This window comes from Mastigoproctus giganteus, chromosome 9 (assembly GCF_048544385.1).
Source record: "Mastigoproctus giganteus isolate SK-2022 chromosome 9, ASM4854438v1, whole genome shotgun sequence".
Taxonomy (NCBI): domain Eukaryota; kingdom Metazoa; phylum Arthropoda; class Arachnida; order Uropygi; family Thelyphonidae; genus Mastigoproctus; species Mastigoproctus giganteus.
Window position 1 is genome coordinate 159,190,870 of NC_143583.1, and position 27,040 is coordinate 159,217,909.

Genomic DNA, 27,040 nt, shown 5'->3' on the forward strand with positions numbered 1-27,040 from the left:
GAATCACATACATTGAGTACGTGAAAATTTCGTTTCTATTTTGATTGATTGGTTGTTTTGGAGGTTTATTGGAGCGTCGACTACTCTATAGACGCGTTTATATGGAATGCTGGAAAATCTGTCTTCATCGTGTAAAAAGTAGATCTTACAAATTAAAATAGAAATATTTGTTTTGCTAAAATAAATCTAGGAAGGGCGATGGAAATGGAACATTAAGTTTAAAGATAGTAAGTATTAAGATAGGATATTTAGTTTTAATGTAAATAAGATTAAAGTTTAAAGAAACACCGGATTTGTGGATGGGAAAGTTATAGGTGTGTATGTTAAATAGCGGCTTAAATGGAAGCACGTAATTTAGAGTAATATAAGAGAGCAAACAGGGACAGCGGTCAGTACTAGAGAAGGGGTGCCACTTGAGAATAGGCGATGAAAGGGTTGCTGAGGGCAAGAACAATAGGGCCGTGAAACTGGATTATGATGCGTCTCTTTTGATCTAAGCCACCATTAGGAAATAAACAGGAAATGAGTGGACGTCCAGTGTTTGCGTCAAAAGAAAACGGCGCCAGAGTGGCTGATATTTTGACAAGTCGGCCATATTTAGCAGAAAAAGTGTGAACACGAAATTGAGCGTTTTGGAGGTGACCGGCAAACGTGAAAGGGCCATACTGCCGTGCAAAAAAAAAAAAAAAAAAAAAAAAAAGAAAAAGAAATTTCTAGAGAAGGGTTGGCTTGTGCGCTATGGTCCGATGTTTTAGCAAATAGGAAGGAATGGAAAATTAAACTGAGTATGGGGATTGGTTGCAAGTCCTTGGGGGAGGCATTCCAAACTTGGGGGGGGGGAAGTTCGGAGAGATTAATTGAGCAAGTGTCCACTCTGTATCTGACTTTTGTGTGGTCTAGGAGAGAAAAGTCGTGAGCTGCGGGTTGAAGTAGAAGTATTATTAGAAAACAGGCCTTGTGCGTCGGGTTGCATTATATCATCAAAGTTTCTTGCGACGACTGACTAACTGGTTAAAATAAATTTTATTAAAATAAAAATGATATATACATAAGATAAAACAGAAATAAAAGAAGATAAAAGCGTTAAAATACAACAAGATAAGGGAGTTAAAATATATATAATAAAAGCGTTAAAATACATAGATAGTAGCTTTCGAAGCGGAGGGCCTCTAGCTGATGAAGAGGCACTCCGCTTCGAAAGCTATTATCTATGTATTTTAACCCTTTTATCTTCTTTTATTTCTGTTTTATCTTATGTATATATCATTTTTATTTTAATAAAATTTATTTTAACCAATTAGTCCGTCATCGCATGAAACTTTGATGATAGAAGTAGAAGTAGATTTTTTGGTGGTCGGAGTTCACATCTCCTGGTAGCAAGATGAAGAAGAAAAAGAAAAAAAAAGCATGAGAGAAAGAAAGCCTTGTCCGGCATCGGAAGGCAGTGGTTAAGTTTAAGGTTAAGGTAAACATGCAAGAAGAGAAAGAAAGCCTGGTCCGGCATCAGGAGGCATTAATCGGCATCCCTAGCAACGTAATCGCAAGCTGTACCTCCGAAGTTTTGTCATGTAAGAGCGTACAGTTGTGTCTAGGGTAGGGCCCGTTGAGAAAGAGCCCTGTTGTGCAGATATGTGAGCCAAGAAAAGAAAGAAAGCCTGTCCGCCAGTAAGGAAAGCAGAGTGCCCAAGAAATGGAAGAAAGCCTGTCAGCCACGAAGGAAGCCTGAACGCAAGGAAATCGGAAGTAGCGGCCATTCCGTAACGTAAGTCTGTTCTTGTTTTTTTTCCTCGAATCCTGAACTCAAGGACTCATAACCGAGCTCTGTAAGGAATTGAGTGATAGTCCTTTTAAAAAAAAAGAACATTCCTGTTGTATTAGGCAAGTTAGTTACTAAGGCTGAGATAATTTGTTATGAATGAAAATGTGGCACAGAAGTAAATAAAGGGAAAGTAATAGTATAAAGGAATTAGTAAAGAAATTATATTTATAGGGGCAATACTGTAAGGATAGGTTAACCTGTATCATTAAATTATGCCAGGTGCCAACACAAGATAACGTACCAGATGAGGTGTAAAGAGAAAGAAATTTTATTAATGGAGAAACCTCATGAGTAAAGAGGGATGACTAAGATGGTAACTACAGAGTAGCTAAGGTAGAATGGGTGATTTATAGTGAACATTCTTGAGGTAAGAGGATACCATTTGTAATACACTTCATGTTTTAAAGGTTAGAAACAAATATGCAAAAAGAATAATAAGAGTTGAAATGAGTTTACTGATGTAAGTGATAAAAATTGGTAATGGAAGAAAATGATTGAGTAATCATCGAGGATTCATATTAAATAGAGAATAGTTGATGAGAAAGAGAGACAGTGTATTGTACTAGTATGGTTCATATATATGGAAATGGGTATGCATGTATGTAATTATTGTTTTTTTATGTAAATGTTGTATTAAAGGTTGTAAATTTTTTGTAAATAAATGTGTATCTTTAATGTTCTGCTAACATCCACTTTACACACCCTACAATCTAGAATTTTCTGTGAATTGCAGTCAGATTTGCGTTTGTGGGGTGGGATTGTGACTTCAGTAAGGTGGAAGTCAAAACACAACAAATAAAAGGACAAATAATAACATTTTAATTCCCCCCCCCCACAATCGTGTATTTTATATTTACTAGTGTGTGTTTATAGGATGATTTGCACATTATTCTTAAAACCAGGAATAACTCGTGGAATACGAATTATTACGGGATATCGGACATTATGATAAGCATAATTTAACCTGTAATAAAAATTCAGGGAATAATTTATGATAATAATTCATTATTCAGCGAGTAAGGCAATTATGAAAGGACTTTTAATAATGATCATCAACAATAATAAAGGGTTTTCTCATATGTGAAAACTGGGAGGAAAGAATTGAACTGTATTGACGCACTACAAGATTGTTTTATTCGCGTGTGGGCTTATTTTCAGACTTAATAGTCCAACACGTTATCTGGACCACTATTGGTCCAGATAACGTGTTGGACACTAGATAATTCGGTGGTCACAGCATATGGATTAGAAAATAAGTCATCGAGCTTAAATATAAAAAGGGGGAAGAGGAGATGATGGAATTTTTTTTATGAAAATTAGAACCCAACTTAGAACCTATAGTACTTAGTACCGTGCAGGAGTTGAAGGCTAAAACAAAAAAAATATTTGTTGACATTACACTTGGATTTCTGTAGAATGTAATTTTCAGTTAATACATACGAAGTAAGATTGTTCCAGAAAACAGAAGCTGAGGGAAAAATTGAGGAAGGAGAAAAGTTGGTTCTGTGAATGAATGCGTAACGTGTTCGGACTGGTTTCGAAAAAAGTGGAAAAATTAGTTACCAATTCGGAATAGCAGTGCCCACAGAAGTAGTATTTACAGAAAACACACGAAGCAGAAATTGAACTTCTATGAGATAAAGAGCAGAGAGGCTTTGTAAGAGAAGGGTCATTACATTATCTTGAATATTCTCTTTTGATAGAGTCGAGAAGTTCGAGGGAGATTTTGGAGACGTCACCCCCAGATGTGAAAATGATATTACACGGTAGGGGTACTCCCCTACCGTGCAATATCGTTCACAAGGTTTTAATCAGCCTTAATAATTCATCCATCTGTGGTTTATATTTATGTGTGTCTTGTATTTTAAGCGCATCAGCATATATATTATGTCGGTAAATTTCGTGTATTTTGTGATCAATTTACTGTTTGCTGGACGAAAAACTCGAGTTTATAGAATTCCATGCTACCCTCGCCTGAAAACGACTAACTCAGCCACGTTGTGAAAAAGACCCATAGAAATTCCTCGCGTCATTGACGGGATTCGAACTGAGGTCTTTTCCACCAAGTGCGAGAAGGCCACTTTACCAACAGTACTATGCACAAGGGCTTTCATTTGAAATGATAATACAGTATTTAAGTAAAATCATGATGAACAAAAGAGAAACCAGACTCAATATTTTGTCGCAATCTGCGAAAGTTAATATAACAAGCGACACAGACTATCGGATTTCTTAATTCTGTATATCATAAAACATTTCTTAATATATCATTGTGCTATAACGTAGAATGTGAAAAGAAAACTCTTAAGGAATCTACAATTTCAGAGGAGAAGATTAACAGAAATATAGACCACAGATGGATGAATTAAGGCTGATTAAAACCTTGTGAACAAAAACTGTTCCGTGTTCGTTCATTAAAGTATATACTGATTAATTCAGGGTGACAAACTGCTATAGTGCCGACGCTCTTAATAAAAGGAAGGATAATCACCTACGGTGCTAATCATCTAATTTATCCAGAAATAAAACAAGTATGAGCTGAATTTTAACCTTTTCAGTGGCACATCGGAGATATTTCTAACGAGTCATCCAGATTACGTCCCAGAAATCGATCGCAGGTAGTACGAGTTATTTAAAAACTTTAATTAGTGCTGCATCGGGCGAACGATAAACATATTAGCAAGGCGTTTAATCATGTCCTGCATTTTAAACTCTGAGAGATGGCGACATAGACATGAGAAGCTAAGCGGAGATCTCGGCGAAATTGTAATCCAGAGTCCCTAATTGCGCCGACAGATTGCTCGATGATATTGCTAATCGGGTAGTTGAAATGAACGGAACGTTTATACACACATACCAGAGTAGAGAAACAACGCTATTCGAATTGAGAGATGTTATAGATGCAATATTATCAGAATAGGATTGCGGAGGTAAACAACTATCCAGTGTGGACATTTCAGTAAAATATGATAGGCCGCCGTAGCCGAGTGGTCAGGAGAATAAGTACAATTGCCTTGAGTGACCGGGGTTCAAGCCCATGGCTGCTGAATACTGCGCAGTTTCTTGTATTCTCTCTCTACCTTGTGAACTCTTCTGACCGCGAGGTCGTCCCGGAATATAAATAGAAAATTTATTATTATGCGTTAAAGGATATGTTCGGAACGTGCCCTGCAGAGCTATACTCTTCTTCACGGCATTCATTACAAAGAAATTATAGAGGCACGACAAAAAAAATTAGTCACCTCCGTAATTTTTCAGCTAATAATGTAAGCTTAGTACAAAGAATCACTTCATGAATTCTTGTTGGTATCGGTTCAATTATATCACATTAAATAATTTATGTCAATATTAGGTTATTCTGAAAATAATTGAACCTGTAATTTATTTGTGTCACGAATGCTGCTGCTGTGTTTTCACTTTCCATTCAAGATAGTCCCAACAGTTCTCTACAAGATATAAACTTAGTGATTTGGCTGGCCAATTTAAATGCCCTGCCATTCCCTCGTCCGAGTTTAAAACAGTATAGACTCTCTGAACCGGACAGTTGTCATCATGGAATACAATAATATCGAAATGATGAAGATTCCTCAAATGTTCAGCAAAGATGCGCAACTTGATCATCCACAATATTAGCATTAGCATTAGTAGTGGCGAATGGTGCAAGAAAGCAAACTTATACAGCATCAGCCAAAAAAAAAAAAAAAAAAAAAAAAAACCCTTCCCATTTCACCTATCCAAAACGACAGCGGGATTATGACCTCTCTATCTCTGCAGGATAACATTTCATAAATCATCGATAGGACACCATGGGTTTTACTGGCTGCCTGTTTACACTGTTCAGAAACATCATATCTGCCCGTATCGTAACTCCGAGATCCCTTTCTTCCTCTACTATTTTTTAATTAAACTCCACCAAGTGTATAATTTATTTTGGGATTGCTCTTCCCCAAATGTAAAGACTTTGCATTTTGCTGCAAAGTCTTTACAGAAGAATATCCATTGATCACAACCCTGTGCCTTCTGCCCTGCAGCCACCCAGCAATCCATCTTAGAATCTTACTAATAATCCCGACCTATCCTCTCATGAGGGACCGAGTCAAATGCTTTGCCAAAATCCAAATAAACTATGTCGAAATTGTTCCCTACATCCAGCTCACGACTTAACTATGTCAAAATAGCCTACAAAGATAGTTAAACATGATTTTCCCTTAAGAAAACCATTTTGTGTAACTTTCAGAATGCCATATCTATCTAATATCCCTGGATTTCACTCTTAATCATTGCCTCTAAGATTTTCCTACCACTGAAGTCAAACTAACCGGTCTGGTGTTACCAGATTCACTCTTAGAACCGCCATTATGTAATTACGATACGTTAACACTTCTCCAATCCAAAGAAATCTTTCCCCCGAGTCCAAAGATGCTCTCATAATTAATGTCAACGGTTCAATACACTCTCTTGCAGTCTCGCTCAAACTATCGGGTATAAGCCATCAACTCCGGAAGCCTTACTTGCCTTTAGGCTCAACAGTTTTTTAATAAACTATCATGTAAATTAGTCTGTTAGATTGTCTAACAGACTAATTTACTAATTTACAGATATGTTAGTCTGTCTCAGATAAGAGATATGTGTTTTTTACTTCTCTCAAGGGAACTCGGGTTTCACATCAACAAAAAATACAAATACTGTAGAAGGCACGCAATTTATAGAAAAAATACGTGTATATTGACGACTCATAGCCTTAGTTTCTTTGGCACAGTTTCTTTAAATAACTTGAAGAATTTCAAGGGGTATCGGGGTCATAAATAATAGAAGAAACACAGCCTACAACAGGCTCCATCTTAATGACAGGTTTCTACCATTTCAACAACTGTCAGTAGCGTAGCAAGTGGACCCAATTTTTCCTCGCTGAAGAAACGTCCTCAACTCTTTTTGGCGTGTACGTGTATGGTTCCATGAACTTATAAAATGAGGCTCTCATAATTTCCTTTGTCAAGTCAGCCCTTTCTTCACTGGCAAAATGTTCTCTTCAACTTTTTTCTGTTCATGACAAATTGCTGGATAGGCAGAAAGAGTGGGACCCACAAAATAAACTGTTACAATGAGAGACAGAAAGTAACGCGCCCAATCACCCAAAGCCAGGTCGACAATCATTAATGATCTCCGAGATATGGCGGCAGTTGAAGCGGAGAGCGAAAGAAATCTCAAAAGTACCCCTAATGAGATGAGTCGAGAAACATTTGAGAGAACTAGGATAAGTGAAGGGCCAAGTGATGGTTGAGCAGAAAAACACTTCGCAGATAAATAGCAGACACCCAGCGGACTTGCCCCTCTGGGTGTCTTCGATGAAATTCTGCCACTGATAAAGCCCATAAAAATTCCTCTCGCCTCGTTGGAATTTGAATCTTCAGTCCTTAGATCATTTGTGATTGGGTACTTTTCTCAAACGGAACGCTATCAATTTTAAAAATTTAATTTAATTTCCATCCATTATTTTAATTCTGCACGCACTTCAGACCACATGGATTAAAGGCGAGTCTCGATTTACATAAGTTTCACTGGTTCATTATTACTTAGCTTGATTAAATACATCCGTATAACTGAAATTTCTTTTATATTTAATAAAGCGGTTAACTGGTCAAACAAAACATACTTTTAATTTCAGCACCTCGTTGGTTTCAGAATATTTTGATTCTGCAACCAACAAGGAATGGAAACTTTCGATTGCATAACCTTCTGTTTTCTGAGAGTAGGCCCGGGAATGTCAAAATGCTAACTTGCAATGATGGTTGATTTTGTTTCCTCTGTCCATTCCAGAACTCCGATATCCTGCCAAGCCGTTGCCTCATACCCTGGAAGACACAGCCGTCTATCGGAGTGCCACCATAGGTCCGGTGAGCGTGCCCCTAGACCATCTACACAATATATACATTGCTGCAGCCACTTTAGCTGGAGCGTGCCTGATCGTTGTGGCGGTAGTTAGCGTTTGTCATTGTCGAGTCCACAAGACGTACCAGCGTTTCGTGCAGAAACTCAGTCGATCGTCTCGAGACGCAAAACAAGAACAACTGTGAGTACTTCCCTTTACTACAAAACATATTAGCCCATATTTATTACCTTACCATTATACTTATACCGAAATACACTTATTTTTACTTAATATTGTAAATACGTAACATCATGGTGAATCAGAACTTATGCCAACCTTTCCTTATATATAAATCCATTTATGGAATTTTTCACCAAATAAGTCGGATTTATCGGACAATAATTACTGTTCCACATCAGTACAAAGAGCCACCGATCACCAAATTATTTTTTGTGAAGGCCAACTATTACGGCATTGGACCATTTGGTCAACGGAGTTAGGAGGAACTCGGCATACAGTAAAGATATCTCAATTTAAACAAACTATGTAGGATGTCTATTTTTTATTTATTCGTTAATCTACCGTACAAAATGATACAACTAAAATAAAGCAAAGTTTTAATTTCTGTAAAAAATAAATACAGATAAGGAAAATGCCAGTGATCGTAATCACTGTGCCACACGCGAATATCGGCTCATTTCGCTTACTGCACTGCCTTCTTCAGTGTTCTCTGAGTAAGATAGTGTTCAGTATTCTTTATGACTTCAGTTTTATTAGAATAACATACTTGAAAGAACGAGTTTCGCAGGGTCAAAATTTTAATCACCACTTTTTGGGATTCACAACAGTCCAGGAGAGTCTGTCATTTTACTAAAACGTTTGGGGAAATGCCGCACCAAGGATTAGTTACTACACCATGAACGTCCCTGCTCACACCATACTCTGTTTATTTATTTGCTTATTTATTTATGGCACATAACTGGCTACAGTCTAATTAGAATGTGCTAAAGGAGCGATATAAAAATATATTCTTTTTACTACATAAAAACATAAATTCTACGGCATAAAAGTGAGTGACGATTTCTTGGGGACAAATGATGATAGTGAAGAGGAACATTCAGATGAAATTGTGGAGAACCTGTGAACAATGATGATGAACTATCGATAATTCAATACAAACATTATTTATGGTCTGAAGATAAATATTTATGTATAGCACCGGGTCAGAAATCATCTCCAACAAGTTTCATATTTGATATTCATGCGGAAGAACTTTTCTTTTCCAGCTATATATTTGGGGAATGCATGAAAATTTAAAAATGGATTGAAAATTACTCCCTTTATGATGGCATCGAGTGAAATTCGTAGATCTGATCGTCGTGGAGTAACTCCCCAACATTTGCTATATATGGTGGCAATGAATATTATGCGAATGGGCACGGCAGAAAATTTGCAAATTGCGTTTAAATCAGTAAGAATAACAGTTACCATTACTCGTTCTATATTGTAATCGAAAGAATTTATAAACAAGTCCTTAGAGTCTAACTTGGCATTTCTAAAATCAATTCCCAATTCAGCATATTATTGGAGTCAACGGTAACGAGATGTGTTTGCCATGATTCGTCAATTAGGAAAACCTACAATGTTCTTGACGTTGAGTGCGTGTGAACCAACATGGCCCGTATTGCTATGTATGTTATACAAATTCAGATATAAACGAGAAATTACAACTAATGAAGTTATCGATCTACCTTACATGGAAAGAGCTACATTAATAAATGAAGACGTGTGCCATATAATTTAATAAAATTGTTGAGAGTATACTCAAAATTTTAAAATCGAAAACCTACAGTGCTTTTGGGAAATATTATGTTGTGAATTTCTTTAAACACATTGAATTTCAACATCGAGGAAGCCCACATGCACATATATTATTATGGATGAACAATGCACCCTCTGCGCCATTAGAAGGAAAATAAGATGGGATGGAAGAAACAATCCAAATGATAGATGCATTATGTTCTATAGAGAAACCTTCAGATTATTCAAATTTACAGCAACATAAACATACTTTTGCCTGTTATAAAAATAATAACGCAAACCGACGTGTCGATTTGAAGCACCTTTTTGGCCAATGTCGCAAACTCGTATATTGATACCAATGGCTACACAGATGACAATCGAAGATTAGCTTATCGTAAAATGCACGACTCATTAAAATTGGATATCATATTAATTTTGAACAGTTCCTTAAATGAAATCAACGCCAATCAGAAGAAAAATATCTAAATATTTTGAAGGCTGGTATCAAACGACCACGTGTATTTCTTAAATGCAAGATAAAAGAGAAATTTATGAATAATTATAATCCTTGGATTTTAAGAATGCTCAAGTCTAATTCGATTTTACAATTTATCATAGAAGAATATTCATGTGCAGCATATGTAGTTGAATATGTGAATAAAACTAACAGAGGAACAAGCAACCTGAAAAGGAAAATTATAGAGCTACAAGAAGAATATCCTGATATGGATATAACTGATCTGACACGAGTATTAAGTGTAGATGTATTGAATTCTGTGGAGATGAGTTCACAAGAGGCAGCTTGGTATTTCTTACGATACCCAATGTCCGTGCCATTTTGTAGCTTACCCTGTATAATCACAGTCAACGCACAACACACTGATCTCTTTAAGGCAGTATTATTTTCACAACTTATCTTGGGTTTGCCAGAATAATTATTCTACAGAAAAGCCCAGTTTTAAACACTGCTCAAATACTTGAAGTAAGCCTGAAGATTTACGCCTAGCTGCCTATCCTAGATATAGAATATGGGATAGACAGAACCCTATGCCTCTATCTGACCGTCCCAAAAGTTCCATCATTTCTGATGGAACTTCTGGAGCATATTTTTATAGATTGAAAAACGCTGTACATTGAAATAATCTGAACCTCGCCTGAGACTGACTAGAACCGCTGTGCGAGAAGAACCCATAAAAAATCTCCCACCTGGACCGGATTCAAACCCCGGCCTCGTAATCATGTGCTGTCTCCTAGATAAGAAGTGGTCCTTAGAATGGACAGACTTTCAAAAGTTGTACAGCAACCTTTAATTATGCTTTTAAATGAGCAGTTGTGGTTGTGAATTATTTGAAAAAACATCAAGAGAAAGTGAATTATCCACACAATTAGTTAATATCGTTACTGTCAAGGAAAGTCAGTAAGAAAAACTAAACGTAAGTCTTAGCATTAGCATTAGCATTAGCAGAGGCATATGATGCAAGAAAGCAAGCTTATTCAGCATCAGCCAAAAAAAAAAAAAAAAACCCACTCCCATTTCACCCCTCCGTTCGTTCGAAATACCTGTCCAGTTGAGCTTTAAATTTGTTTAGGCTATCAACTTCAACAACCAGTGATGGAAGTCGGTTCCACCAACCAACCACCCGCTGGCCAAAGGCAAATTTCCGCACATCTATCCGACATCCGTCCTTCCTCAATTTGAATTTATGCCCTCTGAGGTGATTATTCTGAGAAAGATGAAGAATCCCATTGGCATTGAGCATGCTCAAACCATTCAAAGCCTTATACACCTCTATCAGATCACCTCGCCGGTGCCTAGTCTCCAAACTCTGTAATTTGCAAAACTTAAGCCTTTCTTCGTAAGAGCAACCCTTTGTTCCATTTACTAATCTTGTTGCCCTTCTCTGTACCCGTTCCAGCAGCTCTACATCCTTCTTGAAATGAGGCCTCCAGACCTGTATACAGTACTCAAGATGTGGCCTGACCATTGCCTTATACAAGGGAATAATCACCTCCTTATCCCTGCTAGAAAAATTCCTGTATATCATTGACAAGACACCATGAGCTACTCTTGCAGCTCGTCTGCACTGCTCAGAGAACTTCATATCTGCCTGCACAATTACCCCCAGGTCCTTTTCATTCTCCACCACTGTCAGTGTAGTACCGCAGAGTTGATACGTTGCTCTGGGGTTACTGTTTCCCATATGCAGCACTTTACATTTGTCGATGTTAAACCTCATTTGCCACCTCTCAGCCCATCTGTTCAACCTGTCCAGATCCTGTTGCAGCAGCATAGCGTCAGTATTGTCCTTAACGACCCTGCCAACCTTTGTATCATCTGCAAACTTGGACATTAAACTTGATATCCCATCATCAATATCATTCATAAACACCGAAAACAACAACGGACCCAACACTGAACCTTGAGGAACTCCACTAATAACATTAGTCCACGTTGAGCAGTGTCCATTGATTACCACTCTCTGTCTTCTGCCACTCAACCATCCCCTTATCCATAGCAGCAATTTGCCTCCAATGCCACACTGCTCCAATTTGTGCAGCAGTCTTCCATGTGCAACAGTATCAAAAGCCTTTCTAAGATCCAAATATATAATAGCAAAGTTATTCCCTGCATCCAGTTCTTTTGTGACTACATCATAGTATCCAATCAAATTGGTCAGGCAAGACCTGCCCTTAACAAAACCATGCTGCGTCTGAGCTATAACTGAATTCTTGTCTAGATGATCCTGCAGTGCTTCTTTAACCAGTGCCTCCATTAATTTACCTGGAACAGAAGTTAAACTAACAGGTCTATAACTACTTGTGTCAGCCTTTGAACCTCCTTTGTGAATTGGGGTCACATTTGCACATCTCCAGTCCATAGGTACCTCCCCTGAGTCCAAGGAAGCTCTCATAATTATGGCTAAGGGTTTGCTTACTTCCTTTGCTGCCTCCTTTAATATAACTGGATAGATCCCATCCACCCCCAGGTGCCTTTTTTATGTTTATCCTCAACAATCTCTCCTCCACTTTCCTCTCAGTTATTACAAAATCATCCAGCTCACTGCCAATGTTTACTTTACCTACATCATTCTCCTTCCTGAATAACTCCTCATGCGTGAATGTAGATGCAAAATACTCGTTTAGATTGTTAGCCACCTGAGCAGGATCCTCAACTGTTGAACCATCAATATCCAGTCTTAAAAGAGACGGTCCACGAAAGCGCATACTGTTCTTCAGCTTGTCAACGACTTTCTTCGAAAAGGACGGCATAATGTTGGAAAAGAGCCACAGAAATATGGATGACTCCATTCCCCGGCAATGACTGTGTTGTGATCAGAATAGGAATCAAAATAATGCAAGGACAAATTAGAAGCACTTTTTTGTGTTTCTTAACTAGATGATATTAAAATTCCCCAAAATTTTCTATTCGTTCAGTCTCTAACCAACGAAGGATGGCACTTTCTAAGGCAGTCCAAGTAGACATTACACTTTTCTTAGTTAATATAGGTATTTTATGGGCCGATTGCTTGATGGATGAATAAAAATTACCGAAAATGCGTTTGGAATTACTGGAAAAAACAGCATGTTGGAGCCATTTTGTCCAGGTACATTTCGAGAATTGGCGCCTCTAAGGAAATCATAAAAGGCAGAAATAGCAACTAGCAAGACACGTGGGTTTAAATATGCAGAGCTATTTATGATGTTCACAGTTTACCAAAATATTTAGAAAACGATTTTTGATAAAACTCGTGAAACGAAAATGTGTTGGAAGTTAGAAAAACCATTGGTTTCATTAACGCGGTTTATGTTCCGTTTCATGCCAGAGCATCGTAAGTTCAAATTGCCAATCCTATGGGTCTGTCAGCGAACAGAATCTGTGAACAGTGCCAAACGCAAAAACAGTTACCAGATTTAAAGAAGTAGCTTATCAAAAGTTGTTTTTAAAAGTTTACGTAAAATGCCACTAACAAAGCAGCCCAACGTATAAAAAGTTCTCTTTCAATACCTCAAAGCACACTAGACGCTGAAAACATCAACGAACAGATACAGCCATCTCGCTGTTCTTTTCACCCCTTCCCATACCTCTCATTTTATTTCTTTGGCGTATTCAAGATTTTTCCAGCGGTGTGCAGTTAATGAAGTAGGAATAGACTCGCCATAACGAATTAATGGGCTTGTTAAGGTCATCATACATAATTGACTGTATTACGATTAACAACGGGCCGGCAAACTCATACAAATATAAAAACAGGCTCGTGCGAACCAGGAGCTCCTGGATTTTTCTGTCACCCTTCAATACGTTGCAGTCACACCATCATTCTTCCCTCTTTGGTGCATTCGTATTTACAGTGCAAGAAATTTCCAGTAATCAACTACTTTAACTCATTCCTTGTTTTTCCGTGTTCTCTTTTGTTGTTCATCTGATATTCCTTGATTTAACAGTACAAAAAATGTATGCTGCGCATTAAGTTTTCAATAAGGATTACAGACTTATACTGTGCTATTTTATCATCATTAGCCTCGCATACCAACTGGTATGCGAGGCTGATGATGATAAAAGAAAAGATAACGGTGTCATGAACACAGTTGGTATATGAGGTTGATGGTGTCACAAGGACAGCATTACAGGAATTCACTGAAAAAGTGGTACAGGAAGCACCACGAAACATCTGAGGATAACCAGTAATGCTTTAAGAAATTAAAAAACAGATTACACACCACGCAGGTTGAAGTGCTCATTATTTCGCCAATTTCCATTTCTTGATATACCCCAAAAGAATATTTAAGGTAATACAAGAAAAGATAATTAATGAAATCTCTAAAAATAAATCGGCGTAATATTGCAATGTGATTTAATTGAAATATGATTTTTATGAAACTATATGTCGTTTTATGTAGTTGTATTATTGTATACCAGCAATATGTTCCTTCGTTTTCATTGTAAGAAATGATGTCTAAGATATTATAAGATATTCGTCAACTATCTCATTTTTCTTATACTTATATAGTCATTCCTATTATTTTCAATCCTAAAGTGAAATATTTGATATTTTTATCAGTTTTGTTTGGTAAGTGACTGTTGATTTCTTAAGAGTGTCCCAGGAAAAATTCTCAGTAAAAAGAGCTAGACCATAATCGCAAATTATGAGAAACCCGCTGTCTGGTAACAAACGGCAGCCCCTCCCCAAACTGTATGGACTATGTATAGACTTTTTAACTCCACGTGTGACTCGGGCAAGAAAAGTTCAAAGATCACTCACATACACTATTTGTTGAATAGGACCTGATATTGGTTGAACCGGACATGGCAGTGTGGAAGAATCTATTGATGATTCCTTCTGATATACGTATGACAAGTCGGTCTCGTGAGAGTATTGCTTAGATTTTTCTCTCGGGAAACTTTTTTTTCCCTGTCAAAAAACAGACAACCGAACCGAAGAATACACGCAGTTACGGACACAACATACTGAAGACTCATGGCCTCAGCTGCCTAAGCGTTTAACACACACATACACACAAACGAGTTGACGATCTTGAAAGAAACAGAGATTTAACATAATGGTGATGGCAGAGCCTACGGAAATTGAAGGTGTTACAAATAAGAATCAGCACAAACTAACTTGCGATACTGTGAAACAGGTGTTTCCTTCTTAAATAAGTCATAAAGGTGTTCGGCACGTATGATAAAAACTGTCGTATTAGGGCTACGCGAGAATTTATTTCATACACCTATGTGTATTATGTCTATAAATTGCGAGTATCCTTGCCTCAGACCGACTAACTCATCAAAAAAAGTAAACTGCAGCCATTATCAACCCACTGCAGGATGGAAGCCTCCTCAACAATTCATAGTTGAGGGAAATGGGCCATGAGCTGCCACCCTGGTCTAGTGCGGGTTGGCAGATCGACCGTATTTAGCAGTGAGGGGCTTGAACTCAAAGAGCGTGTGCTACAGCACTCCCATTCCTGACCACTCGGCCGGAGGCCGTTCTAACTCATCGATGGAGCAACAAAGCTTACAAAGTTTCTCGAGTCACTAACGGGATTCGAATTCAGGCCTTTCCAACCCTGTGCTGTCCGCAAAGAGGCCGCTAGGATAAGCAGAACAGAATCGGAATATATCTGTTAGTGGTAAGGTTAGGAAGAAAAGACAGGTGGGGTGTTTGGCGCAAAAATAAAGAAACGCTATGGTTACTTCTTGTCGTCTCGAAGAGCCGCAACACATTTATATGTACGAGGTAAACAGATAAAATATAGTTAACAACGTGGCTTATAGTTGACCAACAATTACTGAGGCGCTATGAAAACAACATGCACCTTACCTGCGATGAAATGATGGTGGGCCAATTCAGCCGAATATGACGGAAAGTCCTATTAACACGATCGTCCTGATAGAAAAAACAGTTTCTCCCATATCAGGCTGCACTGTCAGAGTTTAGAGCTGTGCACTTTGTAATCGTGGTAGTGCTTCATAGCAAACTTAATTCTAAGAGCAAATATTTCCTCTTCAGCGATATTTCAAACCACACAGAACGACCACAAGATGCTTTGCATAGTTAAAGAGACAGCGCAGGGGGGAAGACATCTGACTAATAGCCACCGTTTGAGAATTCAGTCATCAATCTTGCAAACTAGATCATGCCGAACACCAACGCTCTACGAATAACGGGTTTTATGTGCGATTTTGTGCCTTTCCCACAAAATACAAGAATTCTTTGCGCTTTCAAGTGACACAAGTGATGCAATCGTAGTGGGTTTGGACTAAATAAATAAGGTCAATTTTAATCCGTAGTTAACAAAAGATGGACGGAAATCCAATTAAGTTGCAAATTAATCAGTTAACAAATGCAATAGCTATTCGTATTGCAGGGCCTGTAAAACATTACCAACTGTTAGATGGTAATAAATAATAAAGTCGTTAAATTAATAATAAAGTCGTTTAGCCAATTGCTTGATCTGAAACTAGAAAATTTCAAAAAACAAAATGCAAGTTGCAACCACCCCTTTCTTATAGCGTGAGCCACAACTGATATATTTACACTCTACTTTAAACTCAGATCCGAAACTTGAAATGGCATTATTAACCCAACGCGAATTGTAAGGTTGATCAACAATATTATTTTACAGTACAGCAATGCCATACAAGCGTATTTACCTATTAACTTTACAGCTTACAGCCGTAATATGAGAAATTCTCTAAAAGGGGTTTTAAACAATTCGGTACTTCAATCTACTCAGTCGGCGTATCCTTTACCCGAGGAGTTTCTTATTTTTTTTCTTTTCTTTCAAATCTCAATCCGCAACACTTTCAAACTGTCCAACTGTCTTTTAAATCAAAAATAACTGAGAAGATTCATATCAGGGAGTTAATGGCATTAAAATATTAACTGCTTTCACCGATATCCAAGAAAGTCCTTAAACAAACCGCCTTTTATATTCCTTTTCTTTTTTTTTTTTCATTTGAAGTTAAATTAACCTCCTCAAAGCAACCTTCAACCACTTTCACTTACCAAACAGAATATTGAACTTTTCAGTTACATGTACTCAGGAATGTCATTTTTCCTAGCGAAGACCCAGACAAGTTTTCACTGAGGTTGTGTGGGAACGCTTCTGAAGCCAGACGCCATCCTTCACGAGTGCCGGAAGTCACTGGAGTTGACCTCGTGGACAGTATTAGAGCACCCCTCATCAACTAGACGATCCCTGTACCTGCCCGTGTTCAGCTTATGTGTCTTGCGTCCATTCTGACGACATGCTTGCGCCACCTTCATTATTCCCGTCGCAGTCCGCAACTCGTGACGAATTCCCATCACGATCTTCAAGTCCAGGACAATACAATGGCCAAGAGGATGTCGGCTTCGATTATAATGTCGCTCCATACTCGAGATCTGTAAAACTCATAAGAACGTCCTGTGTGGACCTTATTTTTTGTTCGTTTGTTTCTCGTTTGTGTTGGTAGTGATGTTCTAACGCACGTGCCACTGTTCTCAAAGTTCTTAATCTGCCTTTAGCCTTAAACACTCCGTGTCATATGTCGTAGCATCTGTCCTGTCAGAGCACAAAAACACGTCCACTAGTAGCTCGCGCTACGTTGTTCTAGAGCCTTGTTCGTAAAGAAGTCACTTCTAGAATGTTGCCTCTTGCGTTTCTGTTTATGTGTGATCATCTTTGCTCTCAGGCTACGACTCCTTCCCTCTCTGCCCCTCTCTCCCTTCTATCTCAATACGCATTTAGCTTTTAGCATCCGTTATACGGACATAAAATTAAATAGACACATTCGGAGCCCTCAATGAATCGTTGAAACCCCGCTAAAATTACTTTGGTAAAAATTGCATTAAATATAGAAAACAGCATATTTTTTAATAGTAAACTGATAGCTGAAATAAAATGTAATTTATTATTGTTTAAGGAAACAGTTCGTAGTAATTTCTGCTGTCCTTATAGCTGCTAATTTAACGAAATTATCTTACTAAGCGAAATAAAGGAAAGCAGTTCCACAATTTCCATGAATGAATGTTCTTTGGTCGTTGGATAATATGAAATGCATCCTTATATACCATTTACATCAATTATCAAGCGATGTTTTAACAAAATGAGGCTCGTCAATCCCCGTGTGTCTATTTAAGTTCACGGGTTGCTATAGGATGCGTTCCAAATATAGAAATTTGTCATCTGGTTTCTTAAGCGTCTTTTTGAAGCGTTTATATATATTTTTCATTATCATCACACTATGGAAAGCCGCGAGGTGCAAGACTGTCGCATGAGCTTATTACCCTCCAACTACCCAGGTTATGTGTCTTATTTCTAACACAATTTAATTACTCTGGTCCGCAATGTATACTCTGATTGTTTTATTATATTGTTCCAGGTTTTAAACTCACCAGTTTCTACACTTCTAAGTAGAACGAGCTGTTATTATACACTAGACAAATAAGAAATAAAGAAAACTTCAGTCTATTTTCAGTGTTTTAGTAACTTTGTCCAGTTAAATTTACATATGTTATTCACATTGCATTTTCTTTGAATTCAGCGTTAAGCAGGACCGCTTAATTTCCAGTCATGAGCTGCATCATTTGATCTTCGCTTATATTCCGATACTGAGGCATCAACAACCAATTCTGTTACTGATGGCAACTGTTATCAATAGCAGAATTATCGGTGACGTAGCTATCATGTGTTTATCAGTTTATCAGTGGCGTAGCTATCAGATTCCAAAACCCTGCAATGCAAGAACAACTACAAAAAGGTCACTATCCAGATGGTCCAAAATTTAAAACTTTCGTGGGGGCTCGTTTTTTTTTTATGAGAACCCGAAACACAAGAGGTATTAGAACCTGTAGTACTTATTACCGTACACAGGTTGAATGTCGAGATGAAAAAAAGTACTTGTTGACATTAGACTTGAATTTCTGTACATATGAAGGGAGGTTGTTCCAGACAATGGAAGTTGACTGAATAAATGAGGAAAAAAAAAGTTAGTTCTGTGAGTTTGAAGTTAGACAGTTACAGGATGTTGATTGGTTGCAGCACGTGTTCGAACTGCTTTGGAAGAGAGAGAGAGAGCTGGAATTATACAATCCAGTCCAAAAGATCAGTGTCCATGGAAGTATTTATAGAAAAGGCATGCAGCAGAAACAGAGCATTTGTCAGACAGTGAGTGGAGGGACTCTGTTAGAAGCCTGAGAAAGAGGTTTTGGGGAGCACCCCAAATGTAGGAACAATATTTCATACTAGGGCGGATTTATGATTTGTACAGAGTGAACTGCTGTTTGGAAGAAAAGCAATGCCAAGAGAGAAACAGAAAACCCAGTTTCTTAGATGTAGAGAAAGTAATATTTGTGATGTGCTGATGCCAAAGGCAGAGAGATTAGAAGGCGGGGTAATTCCACAGAGATATGTGATCTTTTCTAGAAATCAGACTGTCATCGAAAATAAGCAAAGCAATAGAAGAATCCTTTTTGCAAGATATAAGACAGAACTGAGTTTTAGAAGGATTGAAATCAACTAAGTTATCTTTTCCCCACTGCAGAATTACCTGGAGATCAGCATTTAAGGAATTGGTAGTGTATATTCGAGAAGTTGAAGCTGTTTTTTGCAGGGCAAGGTTTCTCAAACTGGAAGGTGGAATGCAATGTGCTGTCATCAGCAAAACTATGGATAGGATTTCCAGTCAATGGAAGAAGATCATTAATATACAAGAGGAAAAGAGTGAAAGAAAGAACTGAACCTTGTGGAACACCTTAGAGAACAGAGAGCCATCCGCCATCACCTGCAGTGAGCGGTCAGAGAGAAAACTGGATACGCAATTACAAAAAACAGTTGGAAGACCTTAATGCCAAACACGATCAAAAGCCTTTGAAATGTCAAGAGCAACTTGAGGCATTATAATTCTGATACAATGATCCCTCTCTCTCTCCAAAGAATTATTGCATTCATGGTTTCGGCGATGATAACCAGTAGATAGACCAAGTCCAAACCATGTTAAACAGGTCCATACCATCACTCCGCCAACTCCAAACTTCATTATTGGTGCAATGCAATCTTGGCGAAACCGTTCTTTTGGAATTTTCACTCCCAAATGCATCCATCTGATTTAGTGAGATTCATCAGCTCCACATCACGTTTTGTTTTATAATGCCCACAGTCTGCGCGTGTAACACAGTGGTATCGTCACTGTCCTCCCGACAGCGGAAGAACAATGCCTTGGTTCGAATCCCGTCGATGATGCGAGGAACTTTAACGGGCTCTTTTCACTCCGTGGCTGAGTTAGTCTGTCTCAGCCATAGATAGCAAGGTTTTTTCCTCCAAAAACTGTTTTTTTTTTTTTTTTTTGTCCAGCAAAAGAGGCAAATCGACCAGAGAACATACACACAGTACACACAATATGCATGAGTAGATGAAATAACTTTCCGGGTGACCTTAATAAATAATGTTTATATAATGTCCAATGCTTCCATTCCAGAATATGTGGCGGCCTGCATTACTGGGAGACAGCTTTAGCTTACGAGCAGCTGCTCGAACATGGTAACCCATTCTATGAGGTCTTTTTCTGATACAACCGTCACTTAGTCCTACACTTATACCAGTTCTGTCAACTGTTTCTTGAGTCAACACATTTCCTCACATTATTTGTTTCAACTTTCAGCATAAAATGTTGAAAGTTGAAACCATGTTGAACCAGTTAAAAATGAGACCAGTGTTACTATTCGTGTGCTACCTGGCTTCGAATTATGGTTCTTTTCTCGTCCCATTTCATCGTATCTACTTGTCCATTGAGTGTGAATACATTTTATATTTTGCTTTAATTGATCCTGCCATCTGTAATCAGACCTCTGGAATTATCCAATGGATGAAGTGCCACAATACATGTTGGAGAGTAGTGTATACACAGGTGGTTATAATTAAAGTGCGTCACGTTTAGACTGCGGAAATAAAAAGCCTAAGCAATTACTTCTAAAAAGTGACAACAGAGTGCATTTCACACTACATCAGTCAGTATGTAAAATCTTAGAGCGATAATTGCTGATGCATCCACACTAGCAAATAAAAGTCATCATGGCACTGAAAATGAAAGCTCGTGCTTTGTTGGGAAATCTCTTTTACCAAAACGAGAGAAACGCCTTGGCTATACTTCGGGAGTCCCGCTGTTTAAAAATTAAGAAGAGGACCCCCCTTTCCAAAACGCATTGCGCAGAACGAAAGAGAAATGCGAAGGAATAGATGCTTTGTCCGTAGATCTCTGCAGAGAACTTCGGCTAATAATTGAGAGAGCTGCTACTGACGAATTCGATCGTACAATATGAAATGCACACTCATCCATTAGTCACAGAGGAATGTCGCAAGAGGTGAATATTCAGTAGCCAACAGTTCGCAAAGTGCTTGAATTCCTCCTAATGGTTTCCTTACAAGATTCATATGTTGCACTAGTTAAATCTATGCGATTCCCAACAACAAACTGGGCATCTCGTTGTTGTTGGGTTTTAGGAGTATCAGCGACTAAGGCCATGTTGCTCCGTCTTTATTATCTGTAAATTGCGTATGTTCTAAGGTCGATTTTCTGTTTGCTAGACGAAAAATCCGAATTTCCAGGAGAAAAAAACCATGCTACCCCGCCTGAGACCGACTAACTCAGTCACGTTGTGAAAAATACCCATAGAAATTCCTCCCGTCATTGATGGGATTCGAACTCAGGTCTTTTCCACGCAGTGTGGGGAGGACGGCGATCATACCAACTGTGCTACACACAAGGGCTGGACATCTCGTGAACCCGACGAGGCTGATTTCCGGATAAGTGTGAATACCTACAATTGTCATGTAGCACGAAGAATTACATCTGTTTCATAGCAGACGTCATAATTGGACCATTATTCTTAGAGGTTGTGATACCAAAAGATGTGCCATTATAGGTGAACATTATTGTGTTCTTTTCGGATGCCATATGATTCCAGCACTTCAGTCGTTTTGATGCAGGATGGACCTGTTCAATGACCATTGCTCGGCACGTAAAACAGTTGGTTCGAGTCATTTTCGATGCTCGTTTGATCACATCATTTCCCAACGTTTTACCAGTGCTTGGCATCTCACTCTCTATCTCTCGCTCTCCACGACTTCTGGTTATGGAGGTGGGAGAACAGGGTTTATCAAGGCAATTCTCTGTCTGACCTGAAGAAAAGGACTACACGACATGATACTAACATTCCTGTGAGATGCGTGACCCATTTTAATTATAGCTAAATATCAGTGATGCTGCATAACGTTCAACACAGCGTGTGTAAGTGCCAAACAGTTCAAGTAAGTGTAAAATCTCCTTTGTTTAATCATCTCCGACAGTTATTCCTAAAGATTCTGCCACATAGCATATGACAAATGTTGGACGCTACTCTGACATTTTCCTTCAATGTAATAAAAGATCAAATTCCTTGCATGCTAAATGCTGGTGATGCACTACTGCATGGTAATTCAATTCCATGTTCCGAAGACTACACTGGATATATTTATTTGAAATATGCTCAAACATCTTTTGTATAATAATTCAAATCTTTCTCAGTGCAGTTAACCAAAAATCCTCCGAAAGGTGAGTGCTTTCCAGGGATGAATCTGGTTCAAAAGATTTCTAATAAAAAACTGAGGTGACCAGTAAAAAGGCGAAAGAAGTGGATCAATTACTAGAATGAATGAGCAAAATCCCAGCGCCCGATTAAGGGCACTGGGATTTCATAAGGGGTGATTTTCCTAAGTAGTGAATCTTAACCTTTCCGATGCTACGGACCACCACCTTTCAGTTGAACACTTTTTTTTTTTTTTACGCAGATCATCAATATCTTTTACACCTTTTTCATTTTTATTAAAATAATCGAAACGATCCTAATTTATTATTATAGTACTATTATTAACATGGAAACAAATTGGTTATGATTTTTTTTAAAAAATGTAATCAGTGTACTCATATATGATTGATATATGTATCACCTTTAAGTGGAAGCGGGCCATAGATTAAGAATACTGGTGCTTCAAGAAGAATCACATTAATTCTATTTTAGAGGATTAATTCTGCTATTGTGACCATATATACCATGCTGCCACTTTATTAGGTACACTTACCTAGTAGCGTGTTGAGCCCCCTTTAGCCTTCAAAACAGCCTGAATTCGTCTAGGCATGGATTGAACAAGATGCTGAAAATGTTGTGCAGGAATGGAGTACCATGCAGGCACGAGTGTGTCACACAGTTCCTTGAGACTCGACGGAGGTGTAGGCCTGCAGCGAACAGCCCTTTCCAGCTCATCCCAAAGATGTTCAATAGGATTGAGATCCGCTGACTGAGTGGGCCACTGCAGCAAAGAAAAGTCATTGTTATGTTCCTGGAACCATTCCATAGTGATTCGGGCTTTGTGCACCGGCGCATTATCCTGCTGGAAATAACCATTTGACTGAGGATAAATTGTCAACATGAACGGATGCACTTGGTCAGCAACGATGTTTAGGTACGATGTGGCATTCAGACATGAATCTATGGGTATCAATGGACCCAACGTGTGCCAAGAAAACATTCCCCACACCATAACACTGCCCCCACCACCTTGCACAGTAGTTGTCAGACATGACGGGTCCATGGATTCATGTTGTTTTCACCAAATTCTCAGCCTTCCATCAACACGATTTACCAGGACTTCGACTCGTCAGAACAAGCAACTGTTTTCCAATCCTCGATAGTCCAGTGCTGGTGTTGCTGTGCCCACAGGAGGTGTGTCTCTTGTTCTTCATTGATAACAAAGGTACGCGAGGTGGCTGTCGGCTGTTGTAGCCCATTCGCGATAAAGTGCGACTAGTGATCCGTTGTGATATTTTGTTCTGCGCACCAAGGTTGTATTCTGACATGATGTGCGACATTGTGGCCCGTCTGTTTGCTTGCACAGTTCTAGCCATCCTCCTCTGACCTCTCCCATCAACAAGTGATTTTCTTCCACAGAGTGCCGTTGAGAGGATGTTTTCTGTTTGTTGAACCATTCTCGATACACCCTTGAAACTGTGGTACATGAAAAGTTCAGGAAAACTGCCGTTTCAGAGATGCTTTGTCCAGCACGTCTTGCACACCTACTACCATGCCACGTTCGAAGTCCGTTAGATCACTCCTTTTCCCCATTCTTGCTACGGTTTGTACGCTTAATTGATACTAGAAAGGTTGTTCTGCTGTATTTATATCCACAACTGTGGTCATGTGACTTGCAACGTTGTGGGACAAACCACTTGTGTGCACAGTAGGGGTGTACCTAATAAAGTGGCAGCACAGTGTATATGTAGTAGGCCATCGTCTACAATAACTTTGAATATTCTTTTGTAGTGAGGAGCAAGACACAAATTTGAGAACTCATAAAATTACTAGTACACAGGTTGATCATTTAAATCAGAATGGATCTACTTTAATTTTTGTTAGGGCCTTCCGGTCCTTTCTTCTTTTCTAAATAACCTCTTTCGAAGTGTATACACTTGTGCCATCAATGAACCTCACTTGCAAAAGCACTCCCGGAAGCTATTTCGAATAATAAAACGTTGCCAATTTAAATCTTCCATTAAACAGTTTGCAAAACGGTTCACACTAACTGAACGTAATATAAGTCCACTCAGCAACCGCTAGACAACATATCAGAACTTGAAACTGCGTCGATAGAGTGTATTCTTTGGCATACATTCTATCGCCATCTTCTGGCTCTTCAAAGGTAGATGACAGGAGAGTATGTTCAAGAATACGCTGGGTGACTGTATGGTGGCACTGCCATTATGCAAATTAAATGGTGTGTGTGTGTGTGTGTGCAAATTAAATGGTGTGTGTGTGTGTGTGTGTGTGTGTGTGTGTGTGTGTGTGTGTGTGTGTGTTATGAGCAATGGAATAATAGAAATAAGGAAAAGCACTCCCTTTTTTCATATATATACTGTCCTCCTACGTACTGAGAAGTAATGGTTAATTACAGATGTCGTATAACAGGTAGATGGCAATATACTTGTGTTAAATAAGAAATAAAAGGCATGCACACTCTGTGAGAGGCAGTAAACAAAGAGAGAGAGAGAGAGAGAAGGATCCAGATTCCTTGCCAAAAGTGTAATAGCAGGTTTCTACGTAACAGGCCAAAAATAGCAGTAGTGACACCCCCAAGGGCATGTAGATAGTTGAAACAGCCAATGCAGTGAGAGAAAGGCACAAAGGCACACCCTTAACCAGGGTGCTTTTACACTTTCTGACTGATTCGAATCAGTTACCATGGTGGTGCAGCTGCCTCTGACCATCCCGTGGTGTAGATAGGCACTCTTCCTGGTGTCAAAGTGGCCAGAAACAACTAGCCCAGTGGTTTTCAACCGGGGTGCCGCAACAACATTCCAGGGATGCCACGTAATTTGGGTTTAAGTTACTTAAACTTATTATTTTTTTATTTATATGTTTATTTCATTATAAAAAGGTGTAGAGTATCTTTTTAATTTTGTGGTGATCTATAATTCATGTTTACTTAGTACCTCTATATAAAGAATAAAATTATGTACTGTGTATATATAATATGTATTATGAAATGTAATTTTTATAATTATATTATTGTAATAAATATCATAATTTTTTTAATATTTTATATATATATAAGAGAGAGAGAGAGAGAGAGTCGGATCTAACAGACAGAAAACTAAGTAGGGGTGCCGCAAAATAAAATAAATTACTTAGGGGTGCCCGTTATTAAAAAAAGGTTGAAAACCACTGAACTAGACTAACACACACACACACACACACACACACACACACACACACAACACACACACTGTACAAACATAACATTACACACGTTTCTGGCCCTTCACAGAGAACGGTATTCATCACGGTGTACCACGATGGAGTTGAACTAATATTGGAGCTGCCACACGTAAGACAGTGCACGTGTGTACATGTCTACCTGTTCCTAAGCCAAACGGTCTTTTCCAGAAATGCGTGTCAATGCCTATCATGGTGCAGGGAATAAAAATATTAGATTTTACACCAGTGGCAGAACATTATGTGGAGTAGTGGTGACTCACGATACAAGGTCCAGGCATCAGATGAATGCACCAAATTGTGACATGTGCTTAAAGAACAGTTTTTCCCATATTGTAATGAACTAACGATGAAGTTTAGTGAGTGACAGTATGGGTCTGTTTTAAGTGGTTTGAATTTTTTCGGTTAGTTGTCATCAATGGAACCATGAATTTGGCTATCTATTGTGACATTCTGACCCAGTACCAATGAGATAATAGGAGTAAGATGCTGATTGGAAAAGTCAAGTGCATCCTCAAGAAAGACAACATCCACAGCAAACACGAGACCTAAAATCAGAGAATAGGAGAATACTTAAACACATTCTGAAACAGAACCTTCTTGCACTCGGCAAGAGACTACCCCAATACAAAGAGAGCATCCAGAAAAAAAAAAAAATCTTCATTGAGAACCAATGATCCTTCTACAGATTTATTGGACAAGAGAGGGAAAGAAGGTAACATACCACCTGAGCAGAAGACAATCAAGGAGTTCTGGGGGAAACACATAAACCCTAGAATGGAAGAAAACCAATGACTTGCAAGAGATGACAGAATGGGAGATTCATGACATAGAAGAACAACAGAGATCAGAATGCCTCACAACTGGCGAATTTAGGGATAGACAATGTCCACAACTACTGGTACAATAGGTTCACCTGCACAAACAATCACCTAACAGAGTAGTTCACCCAGATGACAAATCACCCATGAGACAATCTACGAGTTTCTTATTGAAAGAATTACCTACCTCAAGGCTAAGGCCCAAGCTTCAAGAAACCTGGCAAAAGACAGGCCGGTCACCTGGCTCCCAACAATTTACAAGATCTTGACCAGCTGTATAATTAAGAAAATATGAGCCACTTGAAGAGCCAAAACATCATGGCTCAGCAGCGGAAGGGATATAAGCAGATGGTCAAAGGACACGAGGAGAAATTGAACGTTAAGCCTACAAGAGGCACTGCAATCTGTACATGGCCTACATCAAATACCACAAGGCCTT

The 27,040-nt window shown here is 38.7% G+C and overlaps 1 protein-coding gene across 3 annotated transcripts in view; it reads left to right on the top strand.

Moving 5' to 3' along the window:
• The window catches only part of LOC150080842 (uncharacterized), a 259,475-nt gene extending 242,059 nt beyond the window's left edge, over positions 1–17,416 (top strand). For 2 of the 3 annotated variants that reach the window (XM_090381006.1, XM_090381007.1), the window contains exons 9-10: positions 7,637–7,889; positions 17,059–17,416. In XM_090381006.1, the coding sequence (XP_090237132.1) occupies positions 7,637–7,889; positions 17,059–17,188 (383 nt within the window). In that variant the 3' untranslated portion in view covers positions 17,189–17,416. The remainder of the gene's footprint in view (positions 1–7,636; positions 7,890–17,058) is intronic. The other variant, XM_090381008.1, reaches the window with a different exon arrangement.
• Positions 17,417–27,040: the final 9,624 nt, after the last annotated feature.